Here is a 25268-nt window from a genome sequence, read left to right on the forward strand (position 1 = left end):
TGCTGCAAATTCAAACTGGGGTTCTGTTTCTTGCCCAGCTCAGTCAGTCAGCCTAGACCAGGCTCTCTTCTTCCCAGGATGTGATCCTAGGATTTAACTGCCCCGGTCCAGCAAATAAGCCAGCAGCATTCTAAGGGCACATTTATCCTTTCATAACAGGACTAAAAGAGGACAGCTGCACTGGCTTTTGCATGATACTGAAATGATGGGTACTGTGCCCTTTACCTGTATGGACCAGCAAAGGTGCAGATTTCTCACTTGGAAGCACTGTTGAGCACTGTTGCAAAATAGACTCTTTAAATTAAGTTGAATTCGGTGGAAGAAAATTAAGCATTGCTTAACTTGGCATTTTGAAATGAATGGAACTAAATTTTTTTGGGGGGGGGCGGGGGGGCTGGCTTGGCTGAGTTGTATGTTTGGTCCTCACCAAAGCCATCTAATTTGTATTGATGGAGGGGAAGGACTGGGAGAGTATTATCTGTGCAAGCTGCCCAAAAGGTTGATAGTATATACATAAGTACTTTTTGTGTACCTTTTATACCCTGGTTCAAACCTGTTTCTTCATGCACAAGGGGAAAATATATTAAAAGGCCTTTATAGATGTATATGATGAATGCATCTGATGAAGTGTGCATGCACACGAAAGCTTATACCCAGAATTAAACTTTATTGGTCTTAAGGGTGCCACTGGACTCAAACTTTGTTCTGCTGCTTCAGAGCAACACAGCTACCCACCTGAATCTATTGACAATTTGTAGACAATGTTGAAAGCCCAACATTAGAATGAAGAAGGCTTTTGACTGTTCCTTCCATTGACTGTGATAACCGGGGAGGGGTGTGTGTGTGAGTTAAAGAGAGAGACTCTGGCTTTCTAACCTCTCAACCAAACTTTTCCGTACTTTCATATACGTTGCCCCTTCCCAGCATTAGCCAAGATACTGCAACTTTGGGCGCTGTTCAGATATTAACAGCTATCAGGGCAGGAGTAGATGGCTTGCTTTGCATGCACAAGGTGCTAAGACCAAAGATCTGACTCTGTATAAAAGCACCTTTATATGTTCATCTAAGATACTATCTTTGATCTGCTGAGGAAGTTAATCATGTCTAAAACCTACAGAACTCAATGGAAAGTTCTGGAGATTTCAGCAGGGCACAGGCACGATGAATGAAGTTGCCTTCTTAAATACCAGGAGGACACCTTTGGACCCAGCCCAGTATGTCCAGCTAAAACTATGCTGCATAAGACTATGCAGGTTCCCTCTTTTATGAAAAGTAGAATTGTACATTTTAAAAAATACCTCCTACAAAGCTAGGCACTTTAGCAATTTTCATCATTGCTATCTCTGAGCCTGGTTTATTTAAGGTGTCCTAGATACACCTTGAGCCCTGACCAGTGTTCCCTCTAAGCTGCAGTCTTGTGAGCAAAAATTCTACTTTGTGAGCATTAAAGTTGTGAGCTGCTGCATCAATTATTGTGCTCTGCGGCCATCCTTCCTGAGCTAAGACAGAAATGTGTGAGCTGGAGGCTAAATATCTGTGAGCTAGCTCGTGCTAGCTCAGCTTAGAGAGAACGCTGGCCCTGACCTGAATGGCCCAGGACAGCCTGATCAGTCGGCCCTGGCTAGTGTTCGGATGAGGGACCTTCAAGGACTACCAGAGTCACGACGCAGAGGCAGGCAATGGCAAACCACCTCTGAACATTTCTTGAAAACCATACAGGGTCACCGTATGTCGACTGTGACTTGGCAACACTTTCCCCTGCCACCAGATGCTCGGGGTACAGCGAAAGGATTCTGAAGCAATCCAGCTAGTATGCAAGAATGCCATGTTCCCAAGATGTAGCTTTTTATTCATTTTATTGCAGATAAGTTAAAAGTTAGCATCAAAATTTTATTTTCGTATCTTTTTTTAAAAAAAAATTCCAAACACTTTTCTTAAAATTGCAGTTTTAAAAACTTCAAGAATGTGGTTCATATATATTAACTTTGCCTCATACAGTGTAATTTCCTACAATGCCCAGAAACCTGGTGGCAAGTACAATTTTTTCCCTTATATATATTATTTTAATCTGCAAAAAAGTGCTTTCAGGAAGCTACAGATAATTTTTTTTTCTTTTAAGAATTTCTACAGTGGGTCAGAAGTGACTTGTGCACAAACTTTCAAACCGCAGCAGTGATTTACACAGAAAAATAATCATGTTTCATACACTTGTAAAAATGTTTACATCTTTATAACCCAGCCTTCCTTCCTATTTAAAAATTACTTTCTACTTCAATAAAATACTCATCAGTAGATCCAAGCTCCCCTCCAGAGCCATCAGCAGATTCTGAAGAACCATCTTCTGGAGAACAGTAGTATTTCACTTGCACAGGCAGACGAGGGCTCCAAGCAACACGCATGTGGCAAGACAGGGAAGACTATGGAAGGAAGTACAGGAAATGTAATTCAGTTCTGTCATACATACTAGTACTTACATTCATTTTCTCGGTCACACCTAATAGCAACCCTGTAACACAGGCTGGTATTACTCTATTTTGTTCAGTCGCACAGTTGAGTCCGACTCTTCGCAACCCCATGGACAAAGTCACGCCAGGCCCTCCTGTCTTCCACCATCCTCCAAAGTCTTCTCAAATTTGTGTTAGTTACATCAGTAATGCGGTCCAGCCATCTCATCTTTTGTGGTCCCCATCTTCTTTTGCCTTCTGTCTTTCCCAGCATCAGGATCTTCTCCAGGGAGTACTCCCTTCTCATTCGGTGGCCAAAGTATTTGAGCTTCAGCATCTGACCTTCCAGGGAACAGTCAGGGTTGATTTCCCTTAGGACAGTGATTTGATCTTCTTGCAGTCCAAGGGACTATCAAAATTCTTCTCCAGCAGCACAGCTCAAAAGCTCAAAATTACTGTACTAGACACTCACAATTGACTCCTAAGTAGAGATGAAGTTGATGCCCTTAGAATGGTACAGCTTACCTTAGAAATGCATTGTAAGTCTTCCACTGGGGAAAGAGAATCAAGTTTGTGTCCAGTGACACCTTTAAGACCAGCAAAGTTTAATTCTAGGTTTAAAGTTTTGTGAGCTTGCACACTTCATCAAATATCTGATGTGAAGTTGGTGTCTGAAGAAGTGTGCATGCACACAAAAGCTTATACCCAGCATTAAACTTCGTTGGCCTTAAAAGTGCTGCTGGACACAAACTTTGTTCTATTGCTTCAGACTAACCCAGCTACCCACTTGAATCTACCTTCACTAGGAGAAGAGTTACTCCTGCTCAGACTGGGTGAGTGGGTAAGATTTTTGTCGATTCCTCCCTCCAAGGCCTATCCCTGTATTGCATCCCATGCAACATGTACCCCAGTCACAACACCCACACACAGCTGTATTTCATGGAACACAGACAGCTGTGGGGGAAAGATCCATTCTGCAAGCAGAGCTCTGCTTGATGTCTCTGATAGGATCCAGGCCTCCGTTCCCAGATAGGGTAGGTGATCAACTGAGGCATGGGGGCTCCCTATATATGTCTCTCTCTCTCTCTCTTGACTTCCACAGAGGTATCTGGATCCTGATGCTTCCTGATGTGCATTTCCTCCCTATGTTCACTTCCAAGGGACTTTTAGGAGCCTGGTTAATTGTGACCTTTTTTGCTTATTTAGTAGGAGGCACCACCTTAAGCGATGGAGATTCTCTTACCTCTCCCCATTTGTCACCAAGCAGAACAGTGAAGTCAAATTCAGGTGCACTTTCATCTCTCTTCTGCGGAAGAAAATAGAATGAAGAAGGTCAATAAAAAATTAAAGTTGTATTCTAAGATAGTAGAGCTGAAGTCCGAATTCATTCCATAGTGAGAATTCAATCAAATGCATTTGGTTAACATTATCTGACCTATGAACTGCATATTACACCTTCCTAGACATTGCATGCTATTTCTATTCAACTGGCCCTTTGGGGCCAAGGGTGGCCATGATGTTTCCTTTCTGTTGTGGGCCTTGTAGACTTCCTTTCATGACCCACCTTCCTCCCTAACGAGATCCCAAAGCACCTGACATACCCCTCCTCCTCCTGCCCTCCACTTTCTCCTCCCGACACCCCTGCGAGATGTGAGGTGAGTGGGCTGGACTGGCCCAATATTACCCAGCAACCTTCCCTGGCAGAGTGGGGATTCGAACTTGGGTCTCCCAGATCCTGGTCCTGCACTCCAGCCACTACACCACACTGGCTTTTTCTTCCCCCAGAATCACATACAATTATTCTTTGGGGTCTTCAGCAGTGTTTCTGAATGCACTCGAGAGTGGCTTGCTTTTACCCTGATAGAATGCAGGAGGCCTACATCTGCAATGTCCCCCCTCCAGCCACCATCAGGGGACAGGGTGTGAGGCTGCCAGCTCGAGGTTGGGAAATTCCTGGAGATTTGGGGGTAGAGCCTGGGAAGGACAGGGACATTATACAACGCCATGGTCCATTCTCCAGAACAGCGGTCCCCAACCACTGGGCCATGGACCAGGACCAGTCCGTGGCCTGCTAGCAACTGGGCCACAGAGCAAGGCAGAGGCGCTGCACCACCTCCGCCTGCCTGAGACCCGGATGGACCAAAGAGACAGCAGAGCCTCAGGCGGGTGTCTTTAAATGGGAGGGGAAGGCAGATTGGCTTTCTGCCGCCTGGCCACCCAGCAAGAAGGTGGTAGAAACAGCCCCACTCTCCCCCCTCCATTTAAAGACCCCCATGGGGGGCAGGGACAGGGCAAGGGCCTGGGGCAGCAAAAACTCCATTTCTGCTCACCCCTAACCCCATCTGTGGAAAAATTGTCTTCCATGAAACCGGTCCCTGGTGCCAAAAAGATTGGGAGCCACTGCTCCAGAGGAAGTGAACTCTGTAATCTCAAGATGAGCTGCAATTTTGGGAGATCCCCAGGCCCCACCTGGAGTTTGGCATCCTTAAGCAGGGCTAATGGGGGTTTTGGAGGGTCATTTAGATTGGGCTTAAAATCTAAAATGGAGGCTTATAGTTGGAGGGGCACATTTAGAAAGTTTTGTAACTTGTCTCATTTTTAATGCTTTATTTTATTTTTGCTTTCATGGGTCGTTTTTACTTTTCACGCCTTTTTAAAAATAAAATCACAACTGCAAGCTCACACCCACCCACAATCTATGGATTTAGACATCTGCAGCTGTGTGCCACATGTCGCTATTAGATGCATTCCCCTTCCAAGGCTCTCATCTTGCTGGACAATGGGCAGGCCAGCATAACGTGATGCTTTCTCACAGGAGGGTCAAAAAGGAGGCCATCTCTATGCACTACTACTGATATTTTCTCTTAAAGTACACCCAGAACTCAAGGCATACTAAAGGAATTATGAAACAAACACGAGTGGCGGGTCCTCTTTCTTCTTCTCTCCTAAGACAGCTTCTCAGTTCACTCTCCTACACAACTGGAAGCATAATCCAAGGGAAATGCAGGGATTTGTTGTGGCAAGGGTGGACTGCACACCAGTTACTCAGATGACAATTTGGGACAGCCTGGATATATATCCAAGACTTGCACAATCCTCTGTGCAAGAGCCTTCTCCAGTAGCATTTCTAAGAGGTGCTGAGGAGAAAGAGAATGCCTTAAGGCAGGGTTTCCCAAACTCCCCCCCCCCCTTGGCCTGGTTATTTTTACACTTCTCCTTCATGGCCCACTAAAATTTAGGGGTGGAGCCCAGAGACTTTGGGGGTGGAGCTAAGAGACAGGAAATGATGTCATCCCACTCAAAAAATGGGAGGCAGGCGATCTGCCTTCCCCTCCATTTAAACACCCCATCGGATGTTTAAATGGGGAGGGGAGCCCGGGGGCTGCCTTTGCCGTCTCCCTGACCTTACTTTCTACCTGGTATTGAGGCATCCATGACGCGGTGCCAGTCCTGACCCAGCAAATGGAAACACTGGCATAGGAGAATCCAAAGACCTGCCAGGGAAGTCAGACTGCTGTGACTTCTGAGACCATGGTAAGGCCTTGCCTTTGTCTCACATAAAGAATCTCACTTGCACTTACCCACGGCTGCACATTCTTGATTTCGGTCAAAGTGTAAGTCATGTCCTCAGTTGACATTTCCCATGCAATTAAGCTGCTGCCATAAATGCCCAAACCTCTCAGGAGCTCCACAGGGGGCTGTTTCTCTGCTGCACGGAATGGGGAAAGGCGAGAATTCAGAAAACAGTGGGGCTGAAACTGCAACAGAAAGCAGAAACTGGCACCAGTGTAGAAACTCCCATTGAACATGCTGAAGGCCAGCAAGGCTGAGCCATGTCGTTGAAGACTACATGCACTACTTCATTCAAGGAGCAATTAAATTGTGGGGCTTGATGCCAATGGATGAAGCGATGGCCACCAGCCTAAATGGCTTTAAAGAGGGGACCAGACAGGTTCACAGAGGGCCCATCAATGGCTCTTAGCCATGACAACTGTAGTGAACCTCCAGGGCCAGAAAGAAGCCTCTGAGTACCTGTGCTAGGAGGCAATGCCAAGGGAAAGGGCTTTGCCTCTATGCCTTGTTCCGTTTCCATTGTGAGGAAAAGGATGCTGCACTAATGCGATTCCTGCTCTGACCCGCACCAGGGCACTTCTTATGTTCTTATGAAGGAGGTGTATTTAAAAGTGAATGAATGTAATACTTTAAGAATGGCAGAGTGATAGTAGTAGTAGAGGAGGAGGAGATTGCATTTATATTTTGTCCTTCACTCAGAGTGGCTTACAATCTCCTATCCTCTCCCCACAACAGACACCCTATGAGATAGGTGGGGCTGAGAGAGCTCTTTCGAGAACTGCTCTGGAGAGAAGTTGTGACTGACCCAAGGTCATCCAGCTGCTGCATGTGGAAGAGTGGGGAATCAGATCCGGTTCTCCAGATTAAAGTCCATCACTCTTAACCACTATACCAAACTGGCAGTCTGATACTGCCACCGACCACTGCTTGGGTAGCTCTAGAAAACAGTCTCATCACATGGGCCAGCTTTGATGGAGAAGAACGCTGTGCAGGGAGCCTATTGGCTGTCTCCCATGTCACCACCAACCCCCCCCTTTTTTTCTCCCAACATTCCAGAACAAATCTGCAAGTATTTTTAAAAATATTTTTGTTCATTTTTTGCTAAGGTGAAAGATGATGAGATTTACAAACAAACATAACTGTGTGTCACTCTAAAATGATTTCTTAAAAGATAGCCCAACAGCCTGATCCCTGACACAGAGCTTAACTTGCAGGTAAGTATGTTTGTTATGCAGCTTGTGAGTAACATACCGTGAATTTGGTTAAAATTGTGTTTCATATCCATGAAGGTTTATGGGCACTATGCTGGGCTGGGAAGAGGCCTCTTCAGAGAGGTCTGAAATCTCATATATGGAGGACAAAACATGATCAGATCTCTCCACGGTGAGAAGATGAATGGAAAGTAACCAAAATCTTATCCTACTATATACTATACTATATACTTCTGCACCACTGTGTGCATGTGTCATGTGCTGTTCCTTCTAGGTTGAGCTAGCGTGAGCTAGCTCACAGATTTTTAGCCTCAAGCTCACACATTTTTGTCTTAGCTCAAGGATGACCCCAGAGCACACTAATTGATGCAGTAGCTCACAAAGGAGAATTTTTGCTCACAAGACTCTGCAGTTTAGAGGGAATATTGGTCATGCGTGTGCCTATACTCAGTGCAGAAACACGATGACACCCCCTAGATTCAAGGGATGTCATCACAGGCTGGTTTGTAAGAGGGGAACAAACCTCTTTTTTTCAATTAATAGTTGTAAAAAGAATGTATGAAGGATTTAGGGGTTGGATCCAAATGTGTTCTTCTGCATGGGGAAGCCACACAACAGACTGTTTTATACCTTGCACTAAAAGAGAAGTTATCCCTGTGCTGGTGTCGCATTTATTCATCTGCTTTCTCCCCAATGAGGACCCAAAGTGGTTTACATCATTCTCCTTTCCTCTGCTTTGTCCACAAAACAATCCTGTGAGGTAGGTTAGGCTGAGAGTATGTGAATGGCCCAAGATCCCCCAGCAAGCCCGGCTTCTCCCAGATCCTAGCCCAACACTTTAACCCATCCACCACGTTTTCCCTAAACCTCTTCTGCAATCATGCGAACCACTGTAGAATGCACCCATTTGAACAGTTCTGCTGCCTCTTATTAAAATATAAATATTTATACCACATTCAAGCAACTGCAGAACACCACTAGGACATCTGGGGTGCCAAACTGGCAGAGGGAGACACACAGGAGGTGGTGACAAATACCCATGAAGAAGCTAACTGATGCTGAATCAGACCAGTAGTCTGTCCAGGTCAGTGCTGTCCATATGCAGCAGTTAAGGTCTCATGTGAAGGTTTTCCCATCACCTACTTCCTGATCTTTTTAACGGGAGATGTTAGGGATTGAACCTAAGACCTGCCGCATGCTGCTCCTGCACTGAGCCATGGCCCCTCCTTTGGCTTGCTCTCATTGGCATCTTCCACACCTGTGCCCCAGCCACCAAAGTCCAAGGTGGGCTGCAGCGCACCTTGAAATTGACAGGAGCTGCATAGGAGGGAGGGGGCACGTGAGGTGGTAGCAGAAAGGCTGAACCAGTCCCGGCTCATGGCTGTTTTCCTTCCACTGAGAGTTGTTTGGGTTTGGCAGGGCTTTTTTTGTAGCAGGAACTCCTTTGCATATTAGGCCACACATCCCTGATGTAGCCAATCCTCCAAGAGCTCACAGGACTCTTAGTACAGGGCCAACTGTAAACTCCAGGAGGATTGGGGTGTGTGGCCTAATATGCAAAGGAGCTCCTGCTACAAAAAAAGCCCTGAGATTCAGCATGTGGGATGCCGCAAACATACCTGCAAGTCTCAAGTACAAGAGATGGTCTTGCTTCTCGTGCTCAGTTCTGTCTTTGTCGGGGGCGCAGCTAATTTCAACAGCCGGCTTCGGCTTTGCCTTCAGGTAGAACACAGAGGCAAAGCAAGTGCCGAGGTTTCCCTGAAAAAGATATATCGTGCTTCTTCAAATTGAAACTTTATAATTTGGTTAAATATTTCTTCTCTGCCTTTCCTCTGGGCTCAAGGTGGATTACAAATTAAAACATGCATTAAAGCTAGATTGTATAACAAACCCCAAATACTTCTCTCCCTCCCTCCCCAAAAGATGCCTGCTATTCATAACCCATCAAAACCCCTGGAAACAAACAAGCAAGAAAACCTGGCAGCCCTTCCTGAAGGTCTCCAACAAGGGGCAGGCATTCAGAGCCCTTCAGAGCACATCAAACTCATGCAATCTTACCCACAGTAGAGGGAGCAGGACTCCTGTTGCTTGCTCCCTGGTAGTCCGATGTGCATGGTGGGGGTAGTATGAAGGTCAGCTTCAATATGTGCATAATCAAGAGCCTACACATGCTCTTGAGAAGGAGGTATTGGGTGCTACCACAAAATGGCTGCAAAGGTGGGATGAGGGCAGCTAATCATAGAATGCTGGGAAGTTTCCAGGTGTCACACAGCAGGGAACCAGAAAGGCCTTTGCACTGGCTGCCACCACTCTGGTAAGGGTCTGTATGGGAGGGCCCAGAGCACCCAACTACTCCATAGCTTCCTTTTTAGCAAAACCTTTTAACTGTGACCGAAGGGATGTGAGGACCCAGGCAGTTTAACAGTAACAACAAGAAATGTATTATAAGCGCTCAAACGATGGGTGGATAATAAAAAAGTTTTTGTGCACAGTGAATAAAGAAACAGTAAAGGTTGGTGTAAAGAAAACAACAGCCCTGATGCGTCTAACTAGATGTTCCCTGGTACTAGTATCAAAAACTCACCACCCTCTTTGGGTGAGGGATCTCTTCCTCCAGCTACAGCCTTCTCTCTAGACTGCAGCCCTTCCAAAAAGAACAACCCTGGTATGAGCCCAGTGGTATGAACAACCCTGGTATGAGCTAATCAGTTGGAAATAACCTGACTGATTTCCCACTAGCCTTATGCGGCTCTCACGCTCCTCTTCTCCGCAGGGCTTCCATCGAATTTCACACTATCTGCCCCCGGGGCTACAACTAGCTTCGCCTTTTTCGCACAGCAAACAGAAACTGGTTTTTAAAGGACCTTGTTTGCCCCGTGAAAGAGGTGGAGCGAGTTGCAGCCCCGGGGCAGATAATTTGAAATCAGATGGAAGCCCTGTGGAGAAGAGGAGAGTGAGAGCAACATAAGGCTAGAGGGAAATTGGTCTCTGTTTTGTTTTTCAGTTCCCTTCAAGACCTCTTAGATTTTATCCCCAAGACTCAGGAATCACATCGGCAGGTGCCCTGGAGCCCCTGGCCTCCATACTGAGGACTGCTGTGCTAAACTCTTGCTGTGCAGATCTTCTGTCAATGGATGAGAAAAAAGGGAATCTTATGAGCCAGAGAACCAAATGAAGGCATAGAGCTCAGACATCTAGGAAAGGCTTGAAAAATCTGTTTTTATGTGGCAGGCAGGCTTACCCCAGTTAGGAGGTCTTTCGTAGTAAACTGTAGGATGTATTTGCGGCCGACTCCTGGAACAACCTAGAAGAGATTATAGCTGAGTTTTACAGTATGCACTTTTTAAAGCAAATGAACAAACCCCAAACATAAAATACTCTAAAATGATAATATTTAGTACTTGAATAATCTATGAAAACCCCTCTGAACACTCAAATGAACACTGTGTCAGCAGTCATTAACAAATGCCACACAAGACAGCCCCAAATTCTTACTTTTCAAAGAAGGGGGAACTGGGGCAGAAATAAATGGCAGCTTCCTGACAGGTCAAATGACATGGGTCTGCAAGAAAACCTTGGCTGGGTTTTAAAAGGCAAAAAGCAGCCCCATGGGGCCCTATCTAGACTGGGGCCATGATGTGGGGGAGGTGGGGTTGCCAGCTCTGGACAAGGAAAAACCTGGAGATTTGGGAGGGTTGGAGCCTGGGGAGGGTGGACTTTGGGGAGGGAAAGGGTCCAAAGCAAGGTATAATGCCACAAAGTCCATATTCCAAAGCAGCCATGTCAACTACCACTTGGGGGAAGGAAAGCATTCCCTGCTCACCATCCAGCAAATGATTAACAAAAGCAGGTCTTTCCAGGCAGATTTTTTTCAAAAAACTCTCGCCTTGCTCAAAATTCTCTCTTGTGCTCCTGCCGCCTTGTTATAAAAATCAGTCCACACCTCTTCAAGGTTGCCAGATGATATCCAGGCAACATTCATCTTGCGTTATTAAGTGCAGCAGGTTGAAATGAAACTCCCAGTGCGTGCAGAATATTTTAGGGCTTTTCCGAGTTCTATTTTCATTTAATGTTCTCCATTCTCAAGTGGCAAATACACAGCCATTTCCAAATAGCCCCAGGCTGCAATTCTGTACGCTTTTTGGCAGGTGACTGGAGGCCAAAGATAGCTCTGAAACTACCTGCAGGGTAGGTAATTTTAGCGCTATACTTTAACATCATAGAACTGCAGTTAATACCAGGAAAGCTTACATTCTGAATAAAATTGTGTTGGTCTTAAAGGCGCTACTGGACTCCTAGCTTTGTTCTGTTGCTTCAGCCCAACACGGCTGCCCACCTGGGTTTACCAGATCCTGTGTTCTGTCTTCCCAATTTTATTTAAAAAAAATATTTCTGCTACAAATATAAACAAATGTCTCATATAGCAGCAGCAACAAAAAACCACATCTGCAAAACACTGGAAGGTAAAAAAGTGAGATGAAAATAAAAGCGGCTCTGGAAAAGGAGATTGTGAGCCGCTCTGAGATTCAGAGTATAGGGCTGGAGTTTAGTATTATTAAATTAACAGCATATTTTAAAATAAAAACCTAGGAGTGGATCTAAGCGCCTGCAGAGAAACAAAGGTGGCAGAGCAAGATTTCCCCCAACTCCTCCTTCCTGCCGCAGCCCCCTGAAATTCTGCTCCTGAGGGCAAGAGATCCTCTGGGACAGCACAGGAATCCGCAGGGAGGGAGAGGAATCAGCTAAACTTTCTTCTTGAACATGCATTAAGCTGCCTTAGGCTGAATCAGACCATTTGTCCATCAAGGTTAGTATTGTCTACTCAGACTGGCAGTGGCTCTTCATGGTCTAAGGTAGAGGTCTTTCATATCACCTACCACCTGATCCTTTTCTACTGGAGATCCTGGAGGTTGAGCCTGGGATCTCTCTTCTTCACCAATGGAGTGGTTAAGTGTGCGGACTCTTATCTGGGAGAACCGGGTTTGATTCCCCACTCCTCCACTTCCACCTGCTGGAATGGCCTTGGGTCAGCCATAGTTCTCGTAGGAGTTGTTCTTGAAAGGGCGGCTACCTCACAGGGTGTCTGTTGTGTGTGTGTGGGGGGGGGGGGGAAGGTAAAGGAGATTGTGAGCCGCTCTGAGATTCAGAGTATAGGGCAGGATATAAATCCAATATCTTCTTCTAAGTGGAAACTTTTGATCCAGGCCCTGATGTTAAATATTAACTTAATATTAATCTTAAATGAGTTGTTGAGAAAATTATGGACAGAGTCAGAATCTGTTGTACGCAGCTTGAGTACTAGGATTGCCAACCTCCAGGTGCTACCTGGAGATCTCCTGCTATTATAATTGATCTCCAGACAACCAAGATCAGTTCCCCTGGAGAAAATGGCTGCTTTGGAGGGTGGACTCTCTGGCATCACAACCTGCTAAGGTCCCTCCCCAAACCCCACCTTCCCCAGGCTCCAGCCAAAAAAATCGCAACCCAGAGCTAGCAACCATATTGATTACGGGAAACTGATATGAATTTTTAAGTCAGGGGTCCCCAACATGGTGCTGATGGTTGCCATGGCACCTGCCAGCAATGGTCTCTCTAAGCTGTGGAGTCTTGTGAGCAAAAATTCTACTTTATGAGCTACTGGCATTAAAGTTGAGAGGTACTACATAAATTAGTTTGTTCTAGGACCATTTTTCCTGAGCCAAGACAGAAATGTGTGAGCTGGAGGCTAAAAGAACTGTGAGCTAGCTCACACTGACTCAGCTTAGAGGAAACACTGCCTACCAGGTGTTTTACGAAGTGGGCAGGACCAGGTACGGCTTTTGCCCAGCAAGGCCTCTAATTGACTACTGGAGATTTGATTGGCTGTGCAGATTTTTTTTAAAATGCTGTTTTGGCAGCAGCCCCACAGCACAAGGATCTACACTGAGTCACTGAAGTCATTTTGTGGCTGGCTCTGGCTCTTTCAGCATCCATCTTCTGGCAGCCATTTTGTTGCTGTGCCCACTGTGCCATGTCAGAATTCCAAATATGCCCGCAGGCTCAAAAAGGCTGGGGATCTCTGGTTTAAGTGTTTATTTTCTGATGTGCATTATAGGACTTTAATGTATATAGTTATTGGGGGGGATTAAAAAAAGAAGGGGTGGAGGGGTGGCGTTGAGAGATAATAACATTTCAATGCATTCTATGAAAAGCTTAACGTTTTTTAAAAATTGGACCAGGGATTCCAATTCTATGAGCCCCAAAAGAAAGAGCCCCCATCCTCCATTATTTCCAATGGAAGGAAGGCATTTTAAAAGAATGCGGTCCCTTTAAATGTGATGGTCAGAACTCTATTCTGAGTTCAATTGTGCTAGTCCAAAGGGATCTGTTGAGGCTGGGTGAGTGGGCGTCAACATGGCAGATGAGGTTCAATGTGGCCAAGTGCAAAGTAATGCACCCTGGGGCCAAGAATCCCAGCTACAAATACAAGTTGATGGGGTGTGAACTGGCAGAGACTGACCAAGAGAGAGATCTTGGGGTCATGGTAGATAACTCACTGAAAATGTCAAGACAGTGTGCAATTGCAATAAAAAAGGCCAACGCCATGCTGGGAATTATTAGGAAGGGAATTGAAAACAAATCAGCCAGTATCATAATGCCCCTGTATAAATCGATGGTGCGGTCTCATTTGGAATACTGTGTGCAATTCTGGACACCGCACCTCAAAAAGGATATTATAGCATTGGAAAAAGTGCAGAAAAGGGCAACTGGAATGATTAAAGGTTTGGAACACTTTCCCTATGAAGAAAGGTTAAAACGCTTGGGGCTCTTTAGCTTGGAGAAATGTCGACTGCGGGATGACATGATAGAGGTTTACAAGATTATGCATGGGATGGAGAAGGTAAAGAATCCAAGAACTCATGGGCATTCAATGAAATTGCTGAGCAGTCGGGTTAGAACGGATAAAAGGAGGTACTTCTTCACCCAAAGGGTGATTAACATGTGGAATTCACTGCCACAGGAGGTGGTGGCGGCAACAAGCATAGCCAGCTTCATGAGGGGATTAGATAAAAATATGGAGCAGAGGTCCATCAGTGGCTATTAGCCACAGTGTGTATATATTTGTGTATATATATGTGTGTGTGTATATGTGTTGGAGTGGATGGGACATTGGCCTGATCCAACATGGCTTCTCTTATGTTAGTCACACCCTTGCTCCTGGCTCTAGTCCCAAATTCTCCTGGCTCCACCTCCAAAGTCCCCAGATATTTCCTGAGTCAGACCTGGCAAGCCTAGAAAAAGCTTCATCAGACAATTTCTGCAGATCCAGCTGATTCTAAGAATCTAAGAGCAGGCCTAGTCTGATGTTTCACAGTCAGTGAGCATCCTTTGCTTTATGTTGAGGTTTGTGCTGCATCTACATCTTTCTCTTCATGCATCTTTTCCCTTGTTTGGCAGGGTTTTTTTTTAACTTCATGCAAAAACAATGTGCTGCTCCCAAACTTCTTCCCCCAAACAACAGTCACATTTTTCAAACCTTGCTGTCTTCTCCAAAAAGGGTTGCTGTTTGACAAATAAGGAAGGTACAGGGTAAATTCCAAAACTGTTTGCAAGAGCCAGTTTAAAGCCTCACAATGCTATATTTGTTTGATAACCTCTGCAGCAGGGAAGAAATCCATTCAGGACTCATTTTACTCAAGCCAGATTAATCTTTCGCTAGGAAGGAAAGATAGGGCAGAGGAGATTTCTCTTAGAACTGGCTAACAAAGGTCATGGAGCTTTTTCAGTAAGTGTTTCCTGTTCGCATATTTGTTTGTCAGCAGTTCTATCAGAAGGGGCAGAAGTTCTATCCTTGCTAAGGTTCTTGGCCAACACTTTAAAAACTAAAAATGCAATAAGATAAAGAAAATTGGTATGGCTCCACTCCACCACAAGGAGGCCACACAGATTTGTGAACGGTTCTGTATTTTTTCCCAGTGAAACAAAATTAACTTTCCTTGCAAAAAGGGGAAGTGTGGGATTTCATAAGCTTCTTTTGTTTACTTATTATAGGGTTGCCAGGTCTGTGTTGGAAAATACGTGGAGGGAGGGGGGAGGATCTGGGAAAGGGTGGGGTTTGAGGAGGGGAGGAGCCTCCGCATGGTACAATGCCATAGATTGCACCTTTCAAAGCAGCCATTTTCTCCAAGGGCTTTGTGAGAAAACCACCGGAAACAATGCAACCTTCATGTAAACCGTGGAAAGCTGGCAGCAGCTGATGAGAGCATGCATTAATCCACGTTAAAGAAATTGAGCTGAGGCTCCGAGTAATGTTGGGAGAAGGAGGCTGACGAAGTTGACTATCGAAACCGTGAGGAGTCCTGCAATAAGTGGGTCCTTCCTTACTCTCTCTGCACTGTTAGGAGTCGAACGTTGAGATAAAAAGTGCTCACCCGCTCTTGTGTCTATCTGAAGAAGCTCTTCCAATAGGCTGTTGAAAGACTTTGTGGCGGCATTTCATGTATTGTACACTCAGTGTTCTGTAATTTTTTTTTGCTTTATTCAGTTTGCACTAAAAATATTTATACATGGTTTACGTGAAGGTTACATTGTTTCTGGTGGTTTTCTCACAAAGTCCATTAATTACACCGGTTCCAGTTGTTTTGATCATTTTCTCCAGGGGAGCTGATCTCTGCCGCCAGGAGATCAGCTGTAAATGTGGGAAATCTCCAGGCCCCACCTGGAGGCTGGCAACCCTATTATGTTATCTCAAACTTTTACAGTTCTTCAACTGGTTTACAAACATAATGGACCAAATCCACAACTGCAAAAATACAGCATATGTTTTGAGCCTATTATCAAATATGACAATGTTTTTGGACAACTTAACTTTCTGATAGTTTTCCCATATATGCCCCACATAAGATATGTGCATAACACACACAAAACTATTTTCTGCAAGGATCCAATGATATTACCAAACTTGTTATAACACAGCTTCTTGTGTGCCATTGTTTAAATTCCCATAAGATTTTAGAAAGTGAAGATTAATAACACTGAGGGGAAATGAAAGACAGTGGGGGGAAATGAAAGACAGCAACTCCCTCTTCCATTAGAAAAGAGACCATGGGGCAATGGTCAGAATGTTGCACTAGGACCTCAGTTTGAATTCCTATTCAGTCTTGGAATTAGTCACTCCCTTTCAGCCTAACCTACCTCATACTTCTGTGGAGAGGATAAAATGGATAAAGGGAGGAGAATGAATGCTGCATTCTGCTCCTTAGACAAAGGGTAGACTAAAATATAGACCAATATGCTTTTGTTTCTTGATCTGTCAAAATCACTAGAATTTATCAGCAATAAAATCCCTTAAGGACACCAACCTACAGGTGGTGGCTGGAGATCAATTTCTATTACAACTGATCTTCAGGTGAGTCTACCCAGAGAGAATGGCCACTTTGGAAGGTGGACCATATGGCATTCTGCCCCACTGAAGTCTTTCCCCTCCCCAAACCCAGCCCTCCTCAGGCTCCACTCCCTAAATTGCCAGGTACTTCCCAACCTGGAGCTGGTAACCCCTACCTAAGAGTGGTGAATCTGCAAAACATTCAGAAGGGATTATTAATTTCTTCTGGTCCTTCTTGAGAGTGAGAGGACAACAAACTGGGACAATCAAGGAAGGATTCCTAGGATCCTTGGTTGTTTCCAATCTAATCCATTATATGTTACTTTTTTCCCTCACCGCTCTGCCATGAATCTCAGGTTTGTACTTCTCTGTTCTTGGAATTCAACAAAGGAAGGCCTGACTCTCAAAAACTCATACACCAAGAATCTTGTTGGTCTAGCTGTTTCGTTTATTCTCACAACACCCTTCTGAAGCAGGTTAGGCTGGGAAAGGTGATTAGCCCATAGGTACTACATGACTGAGTGGGGAATTCAGCCTGCGTCTCTCCAGTCCTAATCCAACATTTGCTACATCTCACGGATTCTCTCCATTATTATTAGACATAGTTTGAGGAGATCCAAGTTTAAGTCTCCATGACTAGGTGTACCACAGCTATTGCTCCAGCAGATCCTAATTCACACGATTTGTGCGAGGAGAATAAAATGGGGAAGGGGGGGGGGAGTGTCTATATCCAAGCTAGACATGGTAATATCTGTCCGTTGGGTATGCCTGACCCACTCATTACCACAGTTCAGAACAGAACGTCAAATACAGTAGTTGCATGTGTCAGAAAAGCTGCAACTCGGTCAGGGCCAGCCCTGCCAATAGGCAAACTAGGCAACTTCCTGGGGTGTGGCTTTCTGGGGGTGTTGAATTGGGCACCCCCCATGTGATTCAGTGATGTTATCCGTGGGAGGGGGGCACCAGAAGTTAACCTTACCTAAGGTGCCAGACACTCTAGGGCTGGCTCTGAACTCAGTATGAGTAATGACAAAATGCTATTTTCCCACAACGGATGTACTAACTTTGAGAATATAGTCTTGACCCAGCAAATAATCAAGTGAACTTTGCACAATCCTTTCCAGAAACCTGGAAAGGTCCACAGCCCAGATAGGTCCACAGCCCTTAAATCCACAGACTACTCCTGCCCAACAGAGTGTTGCTTATGGCCATAACAATGAAAGGCTTGGGAGAAATGCCTTGGCAAAGCCACCCGTGCCAAGCTTTTCCATGCCAAGCAGATTTAAAAGGCACAGGAGCCCCCACTAGCTGGCAACTGTTTCTCTCAGGCTGGCATCAAAGAAGCAACCAGGCACTGAAAAGGATCTTTAAACACATGGAAGTCTCCTCCCCCCTTTCTTCCAAAACAGTGGGCTCTTCCTTCAAAGAACAGACTCGGAGCAGACTGTGTCCAAAACACGGTTCTGACAGAGTCCAAAGGCTGAAAATGGTTAACAAGCGTTCTCCTTCTGGCTAGTCAGATGGACAGGTTTTATAAAACATTACAGAGATTGCTCAGCCTTGCCCTTTCTTTTCGTATTGTTTTTTGTTCTCCGCAAGCACCTACTTAATACAATCACCTCAGGCTATTTGCTGCTGGCATAAGTATCCCCTACCTGCCCCCAGAACAAGAGAATGAAACACAGGAGCGAATGGTGAAGATTATAGCCTGAAGCAGATTTTAGGATAGCAACAGACTGGCTTCACCCTTACCTTGCTTAGGCTAGGTTTGCAGGATCACATTTGAAGATTTTGTAAAGGAGGCTGAAGAATAAGGAAGATGGAACTGTTACAACCGCCAAAGCTCACCTGCAGAGACTCTGCAGTGTGGCTGTGGCTGCACTCAAGAGCTGAAGTAACCACCAGAGCTGAAGTAACCTTGCCTTTCAGTAGCTTGTTGAGAAAAGCACCAACAATGCCCGAGATACACTTCACTGCTGACTCCAGTAGCAATCACAACAGCTGCTGGAATGGGCCTTGATTAACCAGGACTGGCAAATGGGCATCAGACTAGACCTGGGTCAAATCCGCACTCAGCCATGGAGATTGCTGGGTGACCTGGGCCCAGTCACTCTTGCTCAACCAAACTTACTTCTAAGAATTTGCTGCGAGGATACAATGGAGGGATCTCCAGTTACTCAGAAGAAGCATGGGGTGAATCTAGAGTGGAATGAGAATGCCTTAGAGCAGAATCAGATGAGCCCACTGAGATGTACTTTTATGTTTCATAACTGGAAACACATGTGAAGTATCTGGGTACAAAGGAAAGATGGCCTTTTCATATTTTCTCTCTCAGCCTTACCTGAGTTGTTGTTCTGGCTATGCCACATTGGAGAAAGGGCAGGAATTTTATAATGTACTAAATAAATTATTAATATTGCTGTTGTGGTGTCCCCACAATAGAAGGAGATTTAAACATTAGTTACTAGGTACTAGCTGGATATTAGGAAAAGCTTTTTTACAGAAAAAGTTGTTCAACAGTGTTGAACAGCTACCTAGGGAGGGGTGGGTCCCCCCTCACTGGCAGTCTTTAACCAGTGTCTGGACAAACCCTCATCAGGGATGCTCTAGGCTGATCCTGCATTCAGCAGGGGTTTGGACTAGATGGCCTTTTAGCCTCTTCCAACTCTGTGATTCTATGAGTTTGTTCACATGCTCCCTAAAATTACTACTTTCAAAAACATTCTTTTATATAATGTGCAAACTCTGCTTCAAAATAACAGCATGTCAATGTCACAAAAAAAGTTACATGCCAAAGGATGGAACAACCACATTAAACTTCCCTTGTTTGCTTTATCTGTTTATTTTATTTTATTTATTTAACTCATTTGTACCCCACCTTGATCCCCAATAAGAACCTAGAGCAGCTGACAGCCAGCTTCCAGGCAGGGCAGGGATTTCAGCCCAAGTAGTAGTAAAAGGGTTTCCCAGATCCTCATCTGACACTTTTTACTGCACTACACTGGCTCTACCAAGCCACAGTGTTATCATTTTAATGCATTTATAACTGGGAGAAGTTACAACAATGGAGGGTTGTGACAACATCTCAAAATAATAACTGGTCTAGGGAGGTCTTCTGCCGCCGTCACTCCAGCTGCAGGCTAAAGGTTTTCTGCCAATTTCTTGCCATCCTGAAGCATGCCTCTACACGGTTATGACCTTTTGGTCATATATATTGCAGGCTGGAGGGCTAGCCTAACTATCAAAGTCAACTACATTCGCGGCTTGAGGCAAACTAATTTTCCTGTTCTGAAGACACTACAGGGGACTAGATTGGCAGCTGGAAAACAGCTAGAGCAACCATACGCAGCCAGGCTACATACACCTACCACTCGCTTCTGGGCATAGTTTTGAATCCCGGGGCTTGAGGATTTGAGCTTCTGAAGAAACGGTTGCTTTGCCATATTCCCAAATATATATTTCATGATTACACACTCCATTTTACTAGGAATTGGGCAAAGCTGGCCGGCCATTCATCAGCATTCATGAAGCAATTGTGCCAGAGCCTCATTGTCTGAGTTCAGAAGACAGGCAATGCAAAATGAACCACAGCCAGACCAGTTCCGTCATGAGAATTTGGGCCCTCAATGCAGCTGCTCCTGAGGAAGTGATGGACATGGCAAACTTGATTCATCTTCAGGACTGTATCTCAAGACTGGTGCAGGCTTAAGGGAAGCATATGCAACCTTCTGCTCACATAACGCAATTTTAAAATCTGTATTTCTGCCCCTGGAAAATTATTACAGTGTGCCACTTTCACACACTCTCTTTGGTGTTTTCAAAATAAAGCTTAAGGAAAGAAAGGAGACCTCTATATTTCTCAAGGGAAAAAAGTCACTTGCTTGGATTAAGCAGCTAAGATGCTTTTTGCTAAGCATTACCACTGCTGTAATAGCTAGCGCTGGCACAAAGGCATCCACTAAGATCTGCATATAAAATCAAAGCTGTTTCAAGTCAGACAAAAAAAAGGGCTCAGAATATTTCACTGATGAGTGTATCGCCCAGATAATGCAACATCCTGAGTGAATGGAGTCCTCTGAACTTTCAGGCTAGTAGTTTTCCTTCCTGGTACAATGTTTTTGTAAATGGTTCACAAGTGTTTTTCTAAGACTTTCTTTGGGAATCTTGCATTGTTCTTAATGAATCCAGAGAGCACAGAGGGGGAGGGGAAGAGAGAAGAGGAAGAGTGACTGGCAAACACACAAATTCATGCCCCCAGACAATCATTCCTTCCCCACTGCAAAACTGCTCTCACTTTTGCAGTAGAGAATCAGTAAATTGGTGCTGGGGATTGCTTGCTTGCTATTAATACTGCTTGCTGTTCCAGCCTAAGCAACAGCATACTCCAGCCACCCGTTACACAGTTTGATTAGGAGCAGCAAAACTGAGAAAATGAGATTTCTGGAACTCTCAACCCCTAGGATAGCTGGAGGGTCTGTATTATATAGTCAGCTGGTAAGAATTTTACCACCCTTCCAGTGGAAACAGATGTGGTAAAAATGTTTGAATTACAAGGAGGGGGAAGCAAGGATATTCTTAACATAAGAATCCCCTTTATAACCTTCATGTGTGCAACCCCACCCCCTCCAATAATTTTCTGCAAAACATAGTTAAGGGGGAGCATCAAAAAGGCAAGGAGTTGGGGGGGGTATGGCCCCTGTAATCTGTGGATTGTGTCATTATCTATATGGTTCTTTGTCATTCAAAAACTGACAAATTATCACACTGAGGAGCGATATTTGGCTGGGTGTGGACATGATGCATACAGTCACCAGGGCCTTCTGCTGAAGGCTCCTATGCCTTTTATACAGGGAATCAGAAATGTTAGGGGGCAGAACTTTGCCTGATAGATTCACAGTGACATGAAAACCAATCATAGCGACTTTCATGCTGATGAAAGATAACAGCCCTGCTGGGGTGGGGGGAATTGGCAACTGCCTCTAAGAACGAAAATAATCACTGGAACTTAAAGGTTCCTTCCCAGATTCAGTGTGGTGATATGACAGGGACGAGTGAATGTTTGTCCTGCTCCTTTCCACAGATTTGACACAACACCCCTGCAAGTTTGGTTTGGCTGAGAGAACCTGACATAGCCAACACAGAGCTCCCCGAGGCTTCCAGAAATCCTCCCTCACGTCGACATTTCCAGGACTCCAACCTGTTTTTACTGCCACTAACAAAGCCTTTGGCTCACCCCCACTTGATTCGCTGGGGAGAGCTTGGGGGCAGGTCAGGTTCTCTCAGCCAGACCATCAACCTTACAGGGTCGCTGTGTCAAATCCGGGGAAAGGAGCGGGGCAAGCATTTACCCCGGCCTGATATACTTTCAGGGCTAGCGGTGTTGTTTTTCCCCCAACAAGGGATCTTTGGAGCCAGAAAGGACGCGCCTCGTGCCCGTCCTTACCTTCACCGAAGCCTTCTTGACATGCACCGGCGCCCGCAGCGTGCTGGGCGACCCCTGCACGTAGTTGAAGAAGTTGACGGCCGTCTGGGCGGCCCTCTGGACCGGCGGGCTGGAGGCGGTCAACGTCCCACGGCGACTCAACAGCGGGTCCTTCCACACCAGCCGGGGCCGTTCGGCCAGCAAGCCCCGAGCCGCCGGCAAGAGCGTGAGCAGCGCCGCCAGCACTAGCAGGGGGGACCCGCTGGAGGGGGCTCGCAGCGGCTGCATCCTTCCTTCCTTCTCGCGCGAAAGGGGGCGAGAGCGGGCTTTTCGGCGCGAGGCAGCAGGCGAGCCCAGGGACTGAGTGAGCCGCGGCTGGTGCAGGCGCCCGCCCAAATACTAAGAGGCCGGGGCTGTCCCCCGGCTGCCCGGCCCTCGCTCCCTCCCTCCTCCGGGACGGGTTCCAGCCCCAGCCGGGAGGCTCCTTTCTCGGCAGCGCCCACTCCCTTCCTTCCGCTTTCCCGCCCTCGCTGCTGGCGGTGACCCGGGTCAGTCTGGCTGCGCTGCTTGCCCAAAGTTCGCCCACCCGGAGGGCTCCAGGGGTTGCTGCTCTCTCGCTCTTTCTCACTGCAGAAGCATCGGGAACGAGCGGGGAGCAAAGGGACACAGTTGCTCCATAACATAATCTAAGGAACATGCTGTTGTTGGTTTTTTAAGCCAAAATAACGCCAAAAAGCAGGGTGCAAGTTTTCGAGTTCTCCAGAGCTCTTCATGGGGCTTGGTTTTTAAAGGGCGAGGGGGTGGGTGTTTCAGGCCATGATGTTCTTCAGACGTCTTGTCTGAAAAACGGGAAACGAAGGAAATGTGAGGGGGCGCTTTGCATTTGGGTAGATAACAATAAAAAAGATACCTACCCCCTCCCATAAGAAGAATAAAGCCTGTGCAATAATTTGGCCATGTACGGGAAAATAATTAAAAATGCCAGCCAAAGAGGAGACTGGTTGCAGAAATGTTACCTGGAAGTAGAAAGTAGAGGTATTCGGACTTTGGTTTTGGACCAGCACTTATTAATTTTACGACCTTTGAGAAGTTTTGGCACTTGATTTTTGTGCCCATCCTGTTTTCATGGGTTTTGTTTGTTTTTATTATGGCTAAAGGCCTCAAAACTGGGAAGCAACTGGAACCAGAGGTTAGGTTTTGAATGGTCTGCTTTTCTCCTTTGTTTTAACAAGAATCCCCCTGCCCCCTCCCCTTGGCATGTTCTGAATTTACAAAGCAAGTAAACATACTGTGGATCTCTTCAAAATGTAGGCTTTACTAGGGCCAAACGGTATGTTGAGGCATGTGATTTGTTTCTCCTCAGAAGCTATAGTGGTGGTGATTTGAACTGGGGCTGTGATGCTGGAAAAATTGGAGGCTTATCCTACCCGCACGCAGTTTTCTTGATCAAAATGGGCTCAACCCAGTCTTACTTAGTATAAATCCCCCCCCCCCCCCTGGTACTTTTGAAGAACAAAAACCACATCAGGAAGATCATGGATCTCCAAGAATACCACATAGTTTGGCCTTAATTGGTTTAGTTGCTGGGCAGCCTAACATTCTATGGCGCCATATCACCTCAGAGTCTCCAGTTACCCAAATAAAATAGAACACAGATTCTTAAAACTGTGTGTGTGTGAGAGAACTAATGAACAATTCATAGCATTGCCAGCCTCCGGGTGGCACCTGGAGAACTGCTATTACAATTGATTTCCAGACAACCAAGATCAGTTTCCCTGGAGGAAATTGCTGCTTTAGGAGGGTGGACTCTAAGGCTTTATATCCTGCTGAGCTCCACCCTCTCCAGGTTCCACCCAGAAAATCTCCAGGTATTTCCCAACCCAAAGCTGGCAACCGTAATTTCCCTGCCAGACTAACTGATGTTAGAATGAATACAGTTGAAAGATTATGGAAAAGAGCCTTTAGCAATGCGTAATGTAGGAGGGAGGGAGAGGGGCAGGGCTCAGGGAGTACTCTTAAACAGGTCTTCTCAGAAGTAAGTGCCATTTTTATTCATTTGGGATTACTCCCAAGAAAGTGTTAGGGCAACAGCCTTTGTTAGTGAGATTGGATGCAACAAACTTCACAAGACGATGCCTGTTTTTATCTGTAAATGTTGGAGAATATGAAAACTTTCATCCCATAAAAAAGTAGCCAGCAGAGTATTCAACAGCTTGGATTAACTAGTCTGGGGTGAATAGGACTCTGTTTCCACAGTCTGTTACACGGAAAAATAGAAATTTGAATCAGTTCTTCTCATGCCAAGATACATTCTTCAGATTGTTTTAAGACAGGAAAATATTTCCACTGTTCCTTTCTGTGTTCTTTCTGAAAGGGAAGGTGTAAGAATGGAAAGAAGAAAGCCAGACTGTGGCATATGAAGGGACTAAAGAGCTAAATGGCTTGAAAAACTAAAGTATTGTTAATTTGGGGGGGGGGGGGTATCAAATTAAAATAAAGGGTTTAATATGGACTAGTGAATCTTCTACATCGGGGGGGGGAGGGGTGGGCTCCCTCTTGGGTATCCTGCCCCCCAAGGGAAAGTGTATGCGCAATACATAGCCTCTCCTTCCTGGTGTAGTGAACGCCGCGTGGTCACTGTCCGGCTATGCCTGGCAGATGGTCACTGCAATGGCCTCTCCTGCATTACTGCATCCGTGGCAACACCTTCTCGCTGGTCCCCCCCGTTTCTCACAGAGTTTGCCACGTCATGGTGCGACCGAATGTCCGGCGGTATAACCGGATGGGCAGGCTGGGCTCACCGACCTCGTCAGCCAAGAGAAGGAAAACTCTAACATCAAACCCGGGCAGATAGAGCTCGTTAATGTAACACCTACCACCTGGAGGACTTGCTGCCGGCGTCCCGGCTTACTGGGCCATGGCAGATGAACCCAAGGTGAAAGGGTGGAGCCAGTACTGCGCACACTGTGCCTCACCTAAAAATTCCTCTGCGCAGGCCTGAAGGGCATATCCACAACCCACAACACACCAAGTCCTGCAGCGATGGGCAAGGGGTGAAACGGCAGGTGGAAGATGCCACTGGAAGCCGCAGTCCCGATCCTGCATGTAGGCGGTTCAGGATATTGGTCGCCTGATGCTGACCTGGAGACGAAAGCATCTTTCGGCAGCACCCTGAATGGCCAAGCAGCCTTATCTAGGGACAGCACTGCTTGCTCCACATGGAGAGGGGCCTAGAAAAGGTGGCCTAAACAAAG

General features: G+C 45.9%; 1 protein-coding gene across 1 annotated transcript; it reads right to left on the reverse strand.

The window, feature by feature from the left end:
- Positions 1 to 1839: 1839 nt before the first annotated feature.
- RARRES1 (retinoic acid receptor responder 1) lies at positions 1840 to 22775 on the reverse strand. Its single transcript, XM_060242389.1, has 6 exons — positions 22036 to 22775; positions 10470 to 10532; positions 8848 to 8986; positions 6026 to 6153; positions 3688 to 3750; positions 1840 to 2417 (listed from the first exon to the last, which is right to left on the reverse strand). The coding sequence occupies exons 1-6, from the start codon at positions 22300 to 22302 to the stop codon at positions 2253 to 2255; spliced, it is 825 nt and encodes a 274-aa protein (XP_060098372.1). The 5' UTR covers positions 22303 to 22775; the 3' UTR covers positions 1840 to 2252.
- Positions 22776 to 25268: the final 2493 nt, after the last annotated feature.

This window comes from Heteronotia binoei, chromosome 6, assembly GCF_032191835.1.
Source record: "Heteronotia binoei isolate CCM8104 ecotype False Entrance Well chromosome 6, APGP_CSIRO_Hbin_v1, whole genome shotgun sequence".
In the NCBI taxonomy this organism is placed as follows: Eukaryota; Metazoa; Chordata; class Lepidosauria; order Squamata; family Gekkonidae; genus Heteronotia; species Heteronotia binoei.

Bases quoted from the DNA above. Each gene is read 5' to 3' on its own strand.
- RARRES1 (XM_060242389.1), bottom strand. From the start codon at position 22,302: ATGCAGCCGCTGCGAGCCCCCTCCAGCGGGTCCCCCCTGCTAGTGCTG. The intron at 10,533-22,035 runs GTAAGGACGGGC...AATCTCTTCTAG, and splicing joins TCAAGAAGGCTTCGGTGAAG to GTTGTTCCAGGAGTCGGCCG. The intron at 6,154-8,847 runs GTATGTTTGCGG...CATTCCGTGCAG, and splicing joins CTTGTACTTGAGACTTGCAG to CAGAGAAACAGCCCCCTGTG.